The sequence below is a fragment of the Eupeodes corollae genome, chromosome 2 (genome assembly GCF_945859685.1).
Source record: "Eupeodes corollae chromosome 2, idEupCoro1.1, whole genome shotgun sequence".
NCBI lineage: Eukaryota > Metazoa > Arthropoda > Insecta > Diptera > Syrphidae > Eupeodes > Eupeodes corollae.
In genome coordinates this window covers 85440237-85454671 of record NC_079148.1, presented here as the reverse complement: position 1 = coordinate 85454671, position 14435 = coordinate 85440237, and the positions used below count along the sequence as shown (strand labels likewise).

Below are 14435 nucleotides of genomic sequence, written 5' to 3'. Positions count from 1 at the left end.
TCAATTTTTTTGATAGTCAAATTGACTATCATTTTCATTCCGTCTGTGTAAGATGATTCAACTCAATTCAATTCGATTGAACAATTTCAGATTCAAATTGTCAAAATTCGCTGTTGCCTTGGTGAAATTTTAAATTGATTCTTATAAAATATCTAAATAAAAGTTTAAAATTGGCTGATTTTGTATACAATTCTTACTTTTCTTGTTTTTTTTTCGAATGTCGTAAGATTTGTCGGTCACAGGAATGTGTTTTTTTAAAAGAAACAAAGTGAACTAAGAAAATTTTCCAGTCGTTTGTGTAAGCGTCTGGTAGCTCTATTCGAAATAAACAAATTTGTTTGAAAACGACTATCACATTTTTTTGTGATAGCTTTTTAGCTATCAATTTGACTATCACCTTACGTAGATCAAATTCGATTATTTTGACTGTCAACAATCAACAATCACCTTAGCCGATTCCACCCCAGCATCAAAAATTATCTCAAACGAACTATTTAAAATTTGTACATTACCATTTGTATATTCTTCAAAATTCACTTGATTCAACCGAATTCAACCCCTGAAGAAAAAAGCACCAACATCTTTGAATTCAAAACAAATTCCTTTATTATTAAAGTAAAGCAAATCATAAATAATTTTGAATAAAAATAATCCTAGTCAGCAAAGAAACAGTAGAATATATAATATATACAAAATTACACTATAGCTCAAAATAAATAAACAAGTTGTTTGCAAAAAAAGATTATTTTCTAGATATACATAGAAATAAATTTAGGAACCTAGCTGTAATATACATTTTAAATAAAACCTATAATCTATAATGGAATTGAATTTTAAAAACAAAAAATATACTCAATTACAAAAAAATTTTGAAAAAAATATAACTTAATTTAAAAACTAGATACGCAACGACGTCGTTTGGGTTGATAAATTCCAATCCGATATTTTCACTATATGAAGGTTGCCGGCTCGCGACCATTTGCGCAGCAACTCTTGGAACATCATAAGGGCAGTTTGTACGGGCATTCTTGTGTCGTTTCCAGTTAATTCTAAACATGGAATTCAGCTTCATTTCGTTAGTCTTCAAGTTTCTTAAAATTGCAGGGATTTCTAAAATAGTAAATACAAAACTGCTGAGATTGTTTTGTATTTAATTAATTTATAATTTATTTTTTATGGCTTACCAATGACTTGAGACTCCCGTCATTGAGGAGGTACTATACTGTCCCAACAATTTCCTTCTCAACCGGCATTCGTATCACCTACCTCTTCCAGGCGGTGTCAGCCTCAGCGGCTGCAGTAGCCGCTGCATCGCAGTTACACTGATCTTCGCGCGCTTTTGCAATACAAGGGTCCAGGTTGGTACTCCAGCCTAATGACATTGTGTTCGCATTGTTGACACGCAGAGATCGCTTGATCCACAAACACTTCCACTGCGAATAGAGATGGTTTGGTTAATAGGCAGGTTGGCCATGACGCTGCTGAATTGGCTTGACTATAAACAAATTAATTTTCATTATATAAGGAAATCTCAATTGGAAGTTGACTTACTGTTTTTGATGTTGATTTTCTGTATGAAAATCGATGGATTCAACTCGCCGACATCGTCAGTGGTCGCCGAGAGACTGATCTGAATTTGTTTAACTTAAAGGGGATTCTTGTCAGGCCAGCCCATTTGCCTCCGAATGATTGCCACCGTTAAGCCAGTGCAATCCTTAGTGTTTGAATTGAATTCACTTAATTTACAGTCAAGGCTGAAACTTTTTGGATTGTATTCTTGCTTTTCTTGCGTCTCTGGTAGTACTCTTTACACCTAGAAGATGAGGATTAAGCTAGTTGGCAACGATATGACTGTTTCGATACGTACTTACGAAATTGATCGAAAAGGGCGTTAGCGGTCGACTATTGCATGGCAAAACTTCCTCTTATACTTGTATCATTGACTTGGTGGTGTTTTTGCTGATGGTTTTTGATGGCGACACCTCCACCGTAAACACCTGCGGCAGCTATGGACATTGAGAACACAATCTGTATCTGTCGTAAAAACATTAATATTATTTTTTAAGAGAAATATAATATACACAAAACTTGCCTGCAAATCAGCACCTTGTTGCTTTGTCTCCCAGATTTCTTCAAGGAAAATGCTTCTGCATTATAGTATGTTATTGGCAGCATCTAAAATGAAAAGACAGACCATAAAATAAATCGATTATTGTTGTACCTCCTTCACTTCAATTTGACTTACTTTTTATTTAATTAAGTGAACTTATATATCCTCTCTTCATTATAAAGATTTTTGGTCTGAAAAATATCAAATTATATTAAAAATCAGAACAATTAACAAATACTTACTCTTAAAATCTGAAACCCATTGTTTTGTTTTGCAAAATTGATTATAATTTTTGACAGGTCACAAAATTTCCATACATTTCTTTATAAGGGAAATCCCCCATTTTGCTTTTTTTCACCACTCACATGTATTCACCGATAGGGAATTTGAGAGAGTTCACCTCGAATAAAATTTGAGGGTGTTTCAGGTAGGACGGGTACCGGTCGGGACTCTAGATAATATATTTCCTCTATGACTAAACGCGAGAATGGCATCATTTCACGCACACTTTCTCACATTTAGTCCTCGGAAGCTTGTAACCAAACTGAAATGTCAGCCTGAGATTCCCATCTTGTTAAATGGAGTATTTTTGGTCTTGGTAATTGTCAGTTGAGTGTTTTTGTTTTATAATGGACTAGTGCAGTTTAAGTTTAGTTTGCTTTGCCTTTCGGTTTCCATTCCCACCTATTTCTAGTGATATAAACAAGTCACAATATTTTATGTTTAACTTAAGTCTTATTTGCATGATCTATAAAAAAATACATTAAAATGAAAACTGTTACAGTTTCTAGTCGAGTATTTGAAGCAATGCAAAATCTTAACATCCAAGAACTTTCGTCCTACACGCAAAATGAAATTCGACCAATACTTCCCTCGTTGGTACGAATGAGCCTTCTGTCTCCTCTCGATAACACAAAATCTTCAATGGATTCTCGTAAGCAAATTCTAGCCCTGCTTGTGGGTATTGAAGTTGTAAATAATATAGTGGCTTTTTTGCAAGTCAACTATCATGAGTTGGAAACAGATTTGAAGAAAGAGCAGCAAACTCGTCAAAAAGGCGGAGTTGCTTCAGAAAATTTTCTTTTATATGGATTACAAAGTGGAATTGCCCTAGGATTTGAGCGCGCCGATGTAACTAGGAAAGTAAGAATAGTGCTATCAGAAATATTCTTCATCCAAGCACAACTAACAGAATATACTCTTTCGAATAACCGACCAGTAGGAGAATTTATTATTAAACAATCAGAGCTCTTCGAAGATGGTATATACATGGAGGAGATAATAGACATTATTTGCATATCCCTAGCTGAACTACCATCTCTTTTAAATGTTCAAGAATTAATAGATGTACTTTTATACGTGAATAACGGGTCTCGTATTATTTGTTCAATTGTTGCAAACTTCCCAGACTGCTATAGAGACGTAGTTTCTAACTTAATCACAAACTGTGATGAGGATATGCCTGATGGCAAATTAAAACTTTCAGTTTTGTACGCCCTTAGTGAAATGAATCCAAAGCAAGCGTTATCTACGAGGGCGATTTGCGTGGACTTAATGAAAGTTCCATCGTTCATGCTGAAGCTGAGTTTGAAATACCCACAAGATTTGGTATTTTTTTTCTCTAAATATCAAATTTTATTTCATTTAAAATTTTCAAATTATTCTAGATTGCGTTTATATCTGGAATGTTGTTGGGAAACGACCAAGTTGTTCGTAGTTGGTTTGCAGGATTTGTGCGATCTAGTCAAAAGCGAAAAACCGATGCGCTTCAAGTCGCAAGGGAAGAGCTTTTGTTACAATTAAAATATTTAGTGAATTTGTCGAATGTATCGAAGAGTGCCGAGGATTATACTGTACAAGCAGCAGCTCTTCTTCGCCTTTATTGTGCCTTAAGAGGAATCGCTGGAATTAAGTAAGCTTAAGAACTAACAACATTTTATTTTTGTTTTATTTTTCTGTGTCAGCGTACGAAAATTGTGTTTTAACTAAGATTATACTCTTTAGCTTTTTTTAAATGAGCTTCGGTTTATTGTATATAAACATTATTATGCATTATTATTATATTGTAAACAAAAATCTTGCATGAATTACCACTCAGACACAATTTACATTTAAAAATGTAAGATCATCAGCAGCTCTCAAGTATTCCAGCTTCAAGGAACTCAGAAAATAGTACATCTATTTGGTTTACAAAAAATATAGCTAAAATAATTGAATATAAAAGCAAAGCCAAAACAAATATTAGATGTAATTCTAGCGCACAAATTTGAAACTGAAAAATATGACGATGGGGATGCGGAAGCTTGTAAGAGAGCGATATGATCGGATGAAGAGAATCTTCTTCTGGCAGATGCCTATCAGTCCTTCGCAGGCTCCGACGCAAATGTCAACGTGGCCGAAAACCTTACTACAATGCCACTAAAAAGAATCATGAAAAAGGATTATGTAAAAAAAAAATCATTTAAAAATAAGAATAAGAAAAGTAATTCAGATCCATATTTTAGAACGATCGATAATGCTCGAAGAGCCGTACTAAAGTATGGCAAAACAGATCTAAAAAAAAAATGCCGAAAAGGTGCTAAGCAACATTAAGGCATCGACTAAGCCCAAACCAAAACCTGTCGGTAGAATAGTAACTCACAAGTGCTGCGGGTTAAGGACCCAATCCACCCAAGGGACGAATATGCTGATTTGAGGGGGCCTGGAAAAACAAACAAACACAACGAATCGACTTCCCTCCGTTAACAGCAAACAAAATACACAAGACGACCAAAAACTCCTGCACGTTAGCTGAGTTGATGAAAAAAGCCTTCAAGTGCTGAGTGAAGAACATTAGCGACATTGAAAGCCCATATTATCAAACGCATCTTTGGTATGGTGGCCAGCCATTGAAAGGGTTACCAATCTTATAAATAATATAAAAATTCCAAGAATTGCATATATGGGTAGTAAAAGTTCCATGAACACGACACCCACAGTTTAATAACTGGAAAATTTGCTTCCTACGGCCATGTCTATTTCACTAGAGCATATTCCGCTAAGATAACGTACATGAGTTAATGGTAGCTTTTATTGCCGTGAACTAGTTTAAAAGCTCGTTTAATAATAACAAACAGGTTTAATACTCATGTTTTGTAAATTGCAGAAAGATTAGAAGGACAAAATTATTTCTTGCATCGTGTCAAAAAAATCAAATATTTCCGGAATTTTTGAAGACATCGCGTGTATGATCGTTTCAAAAGGCTAGGATGGTGATTCACATCCCAGAATATCGTGATGTTCAATTTCTTTGATGCAATTGGCGCCCATTTATAATGGCAAGTGTGATTTTTGTCGATTTATAAATACAAAAAAGTATCGAGTGCATTGTACAATGCAGTCGGTCGTTATTTAATGAGCTTAGCATGTTTTGTTGTTAGAATACCACATTCGAAGAAGAGTGCAAACGAATATAAAAAGATAACGGTACTATCGTCAGCAAAACAACTAATTAGATTAACAACACAAATAAGTAAGTGTATCGGTGACAAAATAGATCGCTAGACACTAGCAGTTTTTAGAATTGAACCCAGTAAATACTACTGATTTCTAATCCAACGAGGGAGATATTCATCTAATCCAATTCACGCATTCGACAAGAGGGCCTGATGCCAAACCGTAACAGATTCTTTTGAAATACTAGCGCAATAATCTCGTTTTCTTCAAAACCATGGGATTAACAATAGACATTTGATTGATAATTAAGGTGGAAGGATAATTCCCTTTTTTTTGGCTGTACAAATGCTGTCTTCTATACGCTCGGAAGAACACCTCCTCAGAATTATAGTATTGATACTAGGAGTAGATTGTAATGTTGCCTTGCCAGTTTCACACATGCTAGTGGAATGTCCGAAATGTTAATCACTATTTTCGACTGGCCTGCTTATTCAATCCATTTTAAGCACACGAGACAACATATACAAGAGAATAATGGAATATAAAAAAAAATATATTTATGAAAATAAGTAAATATTTGTATAAGACAGCATTACACGGTCTTGTACCTTTATGACAAAAGCTTCTAAATTGATTTGTATCTATTTTCAGTAAAATAAACAAAAAAATAGTGAATGCAATTTCATTTTATCTTATACAATTTTCAAATACCGTTTTAATTTAGTTATTTTTAAAATTAGTAAATATAACTACTGTAAATCCTATTTGTTTTATTTTTAAAGATTCCACGAAGATGAAATATCCTACATAATGCAACTAATAACCACAAGACCCACGCCCACTCAATCTGGAATTCGTTTTGTTTCTTTGGGTTTATGCATGCTTATCGCAAGTCCAACCTTAATATCAAACCAAAATTTAGAAACCAAAGCCATAGAATGGATGCAATGGTTAATCAAAGAGGAATCCTATCTAAGTAACAAATCGGGCACTTCCTCATCGTTAGGGGAAATGCTTTTACTAATGGCCATACACTTTCACAGTAGTCAAATATCAGCTGTGGGTGAGTTGATTTGCTCAACACTTCACATGAAAATACCTATCCGACCAAATAGTACGAGTCGGATGAAACAAATATTCACCCAGGATTTATTTAGTGAACAAGTTGTTGCAGCCCATGCGGTAAAAGTTCCTGTTACTCCTCATTTAAACGCAAACATTCCAGGTTACCTGCCCGTACACTGCATTCATCAGCTTCTTAAGTGCAAAACATTTTTAAAGCACAAAGTAATTATAAAATCTTGGATTTATAAACAAATCTGTAATTGCAGAAAGCCGCTGCATCCTGTAATGCCGGCTCTTATCGAGGTCTACGTAAATTCATTAATACTACCAAATCAAGGAAGTGGTAGTGGGAAATTCAATAATGATCACTTACACAAACCGCTCTCGGAAAATGAAATATTGAGAATCTTCAAAGCATCTGGAAGTCAGACATTTAAGTTAAATCTTGATTCGGTTCCAGGACATTATGACTATGGAGACATAAAGACAACCGATTCGGATAATGGAGATGATCGATTAAAGATTAGTTGTGATCTTACTTCTCAGTTGTTAGTCTTGTACTATTTAGTTTTGTATGAAGATACTCGTTTATCAAATACATCAATGATTGTCATGAATGGAAGAAAGGCAAAGACTTACTCGAATGATTTCCTTTCAGAGTTACCTATCAAGTATCTACTTCAAAAAGCCCAGAAGTATCAACACGAGTACGTAGGCCTATTTCACCCTCTTTTGCGGTTGTTGGTATCAAATTTCCCACATTTAAGTATGGTTGACGATTGGATAGAAAAGAGCACAAATTTGGTTTTTTTGTCTTCTTCAACTTGGCTCATGGGGTTGGAAATTAAGGAACAGCACTTGATAGACGCATTCGATGAGTTAGAAGTGAACCCTTCCAAAATCATGAAAATCCTTCGTGTTATGCTTAAACAGCCTCCAACAGATTTGTGGCAATTTGCAACAGTGTTTGTGAAGAACATTAATAAAATGTTGGAAAACAATGTACCAAGACTAATAAAGGAGCTATACCGAAAAGTTTGGCTGCGACTAAATTCTGTTTTGCCCAAGCGATTATGGGTAGAAACTATAAACGCTTTGATGCCTCAGAGGGGAGCGATTCATACTCATAATTGTGCTCATGAAAATGCATTGTTGGATCCTTTAAATGTTTTAAGGTAAGCTCAAAAATTGTATGTTATTTAAATTATTTATATTTACTTATTTTTCATATATTATGTATCCTTTTTGTTAATATAATATTAAGAATTATAAAAAAGAACAATCTACTGCTAGTCGTTGGATCTAATTTAAAAGTTATATGCAAAAAACGACGTTATTGAAAGCACCTTTAATGTCCATGAACGGCGACATCAAAGGGGCATTACAGAGTGTTGTTTCTTTTGTTCTCACAACTCAGATTGATTCACAGCTTTAGGTATAAAAACTAGTTTGACCTTTACTCTGACAATTTAGGGACATATCTCCATCTAAGGCTGTTGTGGAAGAGATTATGTGGGTGTAGGATTACAAGATCGACTTTTTTTTACCATCATAAAAAGTTTTTGTCAGGACCTGGTGATTTGAACGATGAAAAGGATCATATATCTCACGATATCACACGGTCAGAACTATGTTATGGGAGTAAAACGTTGACCCTGTTTCGTTATCAACTTGGTTGCAGCCCTGAAAGCATGAATTTTCGACAAGATCTTTGTTGGCTCGTTGATATTCTGCTTTTAATGTTTTCTTGCTTTACTTGACTTGAAAGAGCCTCAGTCACCATCTAGACTTGTGCGTTTGGCAACACTGAAAAGTTCTATTTCTTCTTTCCTTATGTTTCCGAGTTCTTAAGTCCACCAAGGAGGATTTTCATCTGCCCTTGTAGGTAGTTTAAGAAACAAAACTTCCAAACGAATTACTGTGAATTTAGTTGTCACTTTGTCTAAACATTTCGGCTCAGGTTTGTTAGTTAGTTGTACTATATTGTTACATAATTTCCTACTGAACTTATGCCAATTCTAAAAAGTTTGGTTCTTCATTTTTGTTTCTGATTAGGAATTCAAGTAACCTGTGGTGAGAGGATAAGGGTCCGTCTAAAACTCTATCGGTCTATCAGACATTTTTTCGAATTACTGTTTACATTAATGTCAAGCACCTCTTTTCGAGAAAAGTGGGTATATTTCCTCAATTTGAAACAAGGAGACTCACACCTGGAGGTGGTGATATCAGTTCTGCACCACTGAACATGGTATGCGTTAGCATCGCAACCCAAGACCAGATCAAGTTTGTTTTGTTGGAGTATATTGCCAGCTGATTTGTAATATCTGTTGGGGATCCTGGCACTCCATCGCGGGGGCACATAAACTGATCCTGAACTTCTCGTTCTAGATTCACTTCAGTTTGATTCATGTTGAACTAAATAAATAAATTGGGTGGCGCAACAGTCCGTTGAAAACTAGGGCCTAGCAAAAGATCTTTGTAGTTCAGCTTACTAATCCCATCACTTGATACCCAGGCTTCCTAAATAAGGACTACGTCATAGTATTCATTAAGTAGACTAGATTGGCGCTGGCGGCTTTAGTATGTTGAATAATAGTTCAAAATGAATTTAATGTTCATCATCAAATTAATTTACCGCCTCATCAACCTGTTTTCTTTGGCCTGAAAGCAATCTTAGTTTGCATCGGATTATCCTAACGCACATCTTAGAATCTACCTTACGGAGAAGAAGCATTGATATCTGGATATTCTCCGTCCCGATCACTTCAAATTCTTGGCTTAGTAGATAGGCGTTGAGGGATAAGATGTATCTTTGTAGCAGATCTTTGATGAGGAGTTTTCCTATTTCCTTTAATATCCTCATTCCTTTAGAGGAGCTTATCGATAATTGATGAGGGGTAAAATCGCCATTTAGGCCTTCTTTCATTTTATCTCTTTGTCGTTCGTTGATGTTCCCAGACAATGTCTTTAACCGCTGGTTGAATTTGCCCAGGGCTAGCTTTTCCCTCTCCGTTAAGGTTTCGGAATTTCTGCCGAACCATCCTCTCAGCGTTCCATCTTTGACTTCGTCTTTTGGTTTTCTCGCTAAGAATTCTAGCCTTGCCGTTCTTGGTCTTGTTCTCCGCGGCGTCATATCGCTGTCCTGTGTGTCTACTGTATGGATTGCAAGTCGAAAGGACAGTGATCGGTTCTAGTTACTTGTTAGGCTGGTACCAGAAGTGATTCCTCCCTTCGTAAATCTGGGGCAACCTACTTTGCATTTTCATTTTAATTTAAAATTTATAAATGCAAAATTTAAATTTAAATATGTACATATAAAGATTGATATTCAAAACATTTTATACTCGTATAATGCAAAATAAGATTTAATGTTAGAACAGTTGAAATAAATAATTGTTATAATTTATGTTGATGTGCTCCAACATTCTGCCCCATTTGAAAGAATCATCTTTTAAGACGGAATCGCAGGCAATTATCGAATGGGTCTCCGAAACTCTACTCTTTGGGTTTTAACATCGGCTACTCTAACTCGCCCATCAGATCCCTTGAAGTCGTTAACGACTCTTACTAAAAGCCATTTTTGAGGAGGTAAATTATCCTCATGAATGATATCCAAGCTACCAATAGCTCTGTGGGTTATAAAATGAAAATTCAAATTATGCTTAGAAAAGAAACTGATAATGTTATCATAATTAGATTTTTTGAGCAACATATCTCAAAATTCTTTAAGTTTTTACTGTGCCCCAACAAAATTTTGTGCGTTTTCAAAGTGTATGTTTCTTGACCACGGATATAATATTAGCAGGGATTTAAGCCGGTATTATATTATATTATTAATATCTGGTCGATTCAAAATTAAATTTATATGAATAATTTAATTTCGGGTCAAACCGGTATTACAAATTTAATACAATTTCCGGTCATATGTTGATAATAAATTTACCTACAGTTTTAGCCGAATCCAAATGGCTAATTTAAGAAAGCATGACAAGAAACACTTTGGAGGATTAGTCAATTCCTCGCAAGACGCAGTACCCGAACTTAAGATAGCACAGGCAGTAATTAAACCCACGACGTCTGGCATGACAAAGTAATCCATCCGTGGCATGATGGTTAATGCGTAGGACTTGTTCCGGACTCCGTTGGCTAGGGCCACCGTCATGCGAGAGGTCTTGGGTTAAATCCCTGCCTGTGAAACCTAAAGTTTTTTTTCACGAGTACTGCCTCTTGCGAGGAATTGACAAATTTTGCAAGAGTAATTCTTGTTATGAAAAGTGCTTTCTCAACCTAGCCGTTCGGATTCGGCATATAAACTGTGGTGCCCTCAATTCCTGAAATTACTCGCACACAGGAATGGTTGAGAGTTGTAAGTCACTAGGCCCTGGTTCTTTACGGCCTGTTGCGCCAACTAATATATTTTTATTTATTTATTACATCATCGAATACAACACGGATATATCGGCACAATCCTTGGTGTGTATTTATAATCAGAAGTGGCTTTAATAAATCGTGCACTTTAGTTTGAAGACAAGCAGCTGATCAATTACTGATAAATATTTATCTCCAGAAAGTATAGACAAAATGTCCCGTGACACCTTACGTATATTTAAATTTGTTTTTTGTTAAATATTTTGTGTAGCTTATTGTTCATTGATTAAAAACTACGAAGAATCCTTCTTTGTGTCCAACTTTTTCACAGTCAGAACACTTGTGTGACTTTAACTAGTGCATCCCAACTCAAAACCAAAGAAGATTTAGGGATTTACACTCGTGTTTAGTTTTTAGACGTCTCCCCATGTTTCAGCATCAACCATTTGAGCATCGTGTTTGAGCATTAAAGCGATCACATGCAGGCCCCGATTGCCGTTGGTTGATCATCAATCCAATCGAACGGTTTCGTTTGGTTTTAATATTTGGTATTGTGTAACGTAGTCGAATAAACAATGCCTTATTGTGAATAAGCCTACAAAATATTATGAATTTTTATTTTTGATAGTTAATTTTAAAATCAATGGTTAAGTGTGCGCTAATTGTTAAAAAAATGTACTACTTTATTTAAAAAAATACTTGTGTGCTTTGCCCTTACCCTATTGCAATACAGAAATTCAGAGGGGTATAATTTTGGTAGCCTTCCTTCTCTGTCAGATATAATAGTTTTTCCGCAAAAGACAAATATTTGATTGTACAATAAATATACTGACAGAATCACATAAAAACATTTTGTCAAAAAGACCCATGTCTAACTTTGTACCTCTTATACTAATATCCCCATCCTTAATTAATAAAACACATGTATTGTAAAATATTGACTCAATTTGTTTTTTTTCTGTTTCGTTTCCATAGGTGTAACGAAAAAGTTTTTCGCTGCCCGGATGTACTGATAATTGTATTACGTATACTTCAAGCTAGTTTGGCTGCCTCCAAGGCACAGCTCCATCGACATGTTCAAGACAAACCAATGTTTGACAAGAATGGCCAACTACAGAGTGAAATGGAACGAGAAGAACTCAAGACAGCCTTAATTGCATCACAAGAGAGTGCAGCTGTTCAGATTCTCCTAGAAACCAGCATAAAAAAAACGGAAGATATCATAAAGTTTGGAACTTCATGGACATTGCGGGAGATACACGGAATCGTGTGTTCTTACATCCATCATGCATTTATATCTGAACCATCATTGGCAAAACTTGTTCACTTTCAGACATATCCACGAGAATTGCTTAGCATAACAGTTCGGGGTGTTCCTTCTATGCATATTTGTATAGATTTCCTCCATGAAATTCTTGGTATGCCCGAAATGGAAAGGCAAATTTTTACTATAGACTTGACATCTTATTTAGTTTTGAGGTATTCAATACCAAAAAGTTTAAGTGTTGCAAAATTGTGTGTCAGTACAGTTCTTACATTGCTGGGACTTTTATCTAATGATGCTAAAGTAGAAATGTTTAGCAAAATTTTACCGGCTATTGTAAGATTCTCAGAGGCATTTCCCGTGCTCTTGGACGACTGTATAAGCTTCTTGATGCAGGCTGGTCGAAGTTTGTACTCACGCGACACTCTTGGTAGAGACGCATCTTGTATGGCTCTTTTACCATTGCAAACTTCCTCTAAATCATTATCGAACTTGAAAAATTCTCAAGGTGCAAAAAAACTTGTAAGTGCAGTAGAAAACTCTTTCTCAAGCTTGATAGATGAAGCTATATCACAAGTAGAATTATATTGAACAAGCAAATGCAGACAAAAATATATTTATAATTAGTATTAGTTATGTAAATAAGTTAATGATAATATATAATCAATGTATTAATCAAAAATAAAACAAGAAAAAACAGTGTCGAATTTTCTCAACTATTTTCAGCAATACATTTAATACAAGGTATATTAAGTTTAATAAATATGGGGAAAAAGGTGTCAGCCGTGGGATGAGAGATATTATGGTAAACATTTTTGTCTAAGAGCAGGCAGCAAATTTTGAGAGTGCAGTGATAGCCAAACTTCATTTAGGTGTATGTAATATATACAATTCAACCGTTTAGTAGGTGAGGGTTCAAAAAAGAACATTTTTGGGATTTTGAGCATGCACCAACTTACCTGTGTGATATGGTCGGAAGAAAGAATGCCCGATGAATGATGATTGTTTGCCCGATCTTGAAAAAAGGAGACCCTCTAAACTGCACCAACTAAAATGGAATCAGTTAACTTAACATCGCTTACAAAAAATTCTCTGAAGTAATATGTGAACGTCTAAAGCCCATCGTCGTAAAACCTATCAGGTTTTAGACCACGAAAGTCCACAGTCGATCAAATATTCACATTACGGCAGATCCTGGAAAAAACCTAAGAACACCAAATCAGCCCGGAAAGTCTTCGAATCCACAACCACAGGACAGCGCAGTAGAGAAAGACCGCGGATCAGGTGGCGCGCACAAGTGAAAAGTGACTGTAGGGCCACCTTAAGTAATCCTACGAGAGAGGGCTTTGCCACTAGAAAGTCTAAATTCATTGCATATTTCTATTAGCTGATTCATTGTCTGCAAGTGGTATGTTGATGAGAATCCTTCTCTAGGTCCATCTCGTTCTCTTGGTTGCGTGCTTTTAAAGGGTTCTTTAATGGTCCTGTAAAGCGTTTTAGAGAAGAGCTTGTAAATTGTCGAAATGCTAATTATGGGTCTATAGTTATTGATATCTTCCTTTTTTCTGTTTTAGTTATGATTTTTTTCACATCCTTCTGTATTTCATATATTGAGTATATATATCCTTTGGCCAAACATTTTCATAAGAACCCATAATCAGTTTTAATATTATGTACATAATATTAAAACAAAATCTCCAACTGAGTATTTAATTATGTCCCGTTTTTTCCAATTGTCTTTTGCCTGCAACTGTGTTCAGGAAATAAATTTAATATACATACATAGTTCACAATTTAGTTTTCGATCACGAATAGGCTTCAAGTCCAGAGATATTTTTCTCAATATTGCACCTTTTTATTGCTATCTTCTGATGGTGGACTAAAACTTTCAAAGCTGTAAGAAGCCTTTTATTTCAACCAAAAACAAGTTTGCTCATGACCACATCAATTAGACGTTAGAAAATCGATAAAAATACTTTTTTTTGGACGAGCCAAATTCAATTTCAAGGGTTTGTTGGTTTCCGTCGTGTTCGCAGACCAGCCGAAGAGACACTTAATCCACGTCCCACCAAAGCTACTGTTAAACAAGGAGGAGGTAAGTTAATGGTATGGGGATGTTTTTTCAGTTCATAGACTGAGACCAATATACCAAATACATGGAACAAGGTATTGTTTTATGTACCGTGTGATATT

General features: G+C 35.4%; 1 protein-coding gene and 2 long non-coding RNA genes across 7 annotated transcripts; 1 reads left to right on the top strand and 2 right to left on the bottom strand.

The window, feature by feature from the left end:
• Window positions 1-930: 930 nt before the first annotated feature.
• LOC129946016 (uncharacterized) lies at window positions 931-2031 on the bottom strand. Of its 5 annotated transcripts, none has more exons than XR_008781531.1 (4): window positions 1932-2031; window positions 1552-1813; window positions 1185-1495; window positions 931-1110 (listed from the first exon to the last, which is right to left on the bottom strand). It is a non-coding gene; the product is annotated as an uncharacterized LOC129946016 (long non-coding RNA). The 5 variants fall into 5 exon arrangements; XR_008781528.1 differs by having other exon boundaries at window positions 932-1110; window positions 1868-2031; XR_008781529.1 differs by having other exon boundaries at window positions 932-1110; window positions 1872-2031.
• Window positions 2032-2088: 57 nt separating this feature from the next.
• LOC129946018 (uncharacterized) lies at window positions 2089-2571 on the bottom strand. Its single transcript, XR_008781532.1, has 3 exons — window positions 2353-2571; window positions 2246-2301; window positions 2089-2175 (listed from the first exon to the last, which is right to left on the bottom strand). It is a non-coding gene; the product is annotated as an uncharacterized LOC129946018 (long non-coding RNA).
• A 158-nt stretch (window positions 2572-2729) lies between these two features.
• Window positions 2730-12941, top strand: LOC129946059 (integrator complex subunit 2). The gene is made up of 4 exons (XM_056056084.1): window positions 2730-3718; window positions 3778-4022; window positions 6328-7785; window positions 11954-12941. The coding sequence occupies exons 1-4, from the start codon at window positions 2879-2881 to the stop codon at window positions 12831-12833; spliced, it is 3423 nt and encodes a 1140-aa protein (XP_055912059.1). The 5' UTR covers window positions 2730-2878; the 3' UTR covers window positions 12834-12941.
• The last annotated feature ends 1494 nt before the right edge of the window (window positions 12942-14435 follow it).

What these genes read in the sequence shown, in the direction of transcription:
- LOC129946059 (XM_056056084.1), top strand. Translation starts at nt 2,879, where the DNA reads ATGAAAACTGTTACAGTTTCTAGTCGAGTATTTGAAGCAATGCAAAAT. An exon ending in AGAGGAATCGCTGGAATTAA is followed by an intron (nt 4,023 to 6,327) that starts GTAAGCTTAAGA and finishes TTATTTTTAAAG; the next exon opens with ATTCCACGAAGATGAAATAT. An exon ending in GATCCTTTAAATGTTTTAAG is followed by an intron (nt 7,786 to 11,953) that starts GTAAGCTCAAAA and finishes TCGTTTCCATAG; the next exon opens with GTGTAACGAAAAAGTTTTTC.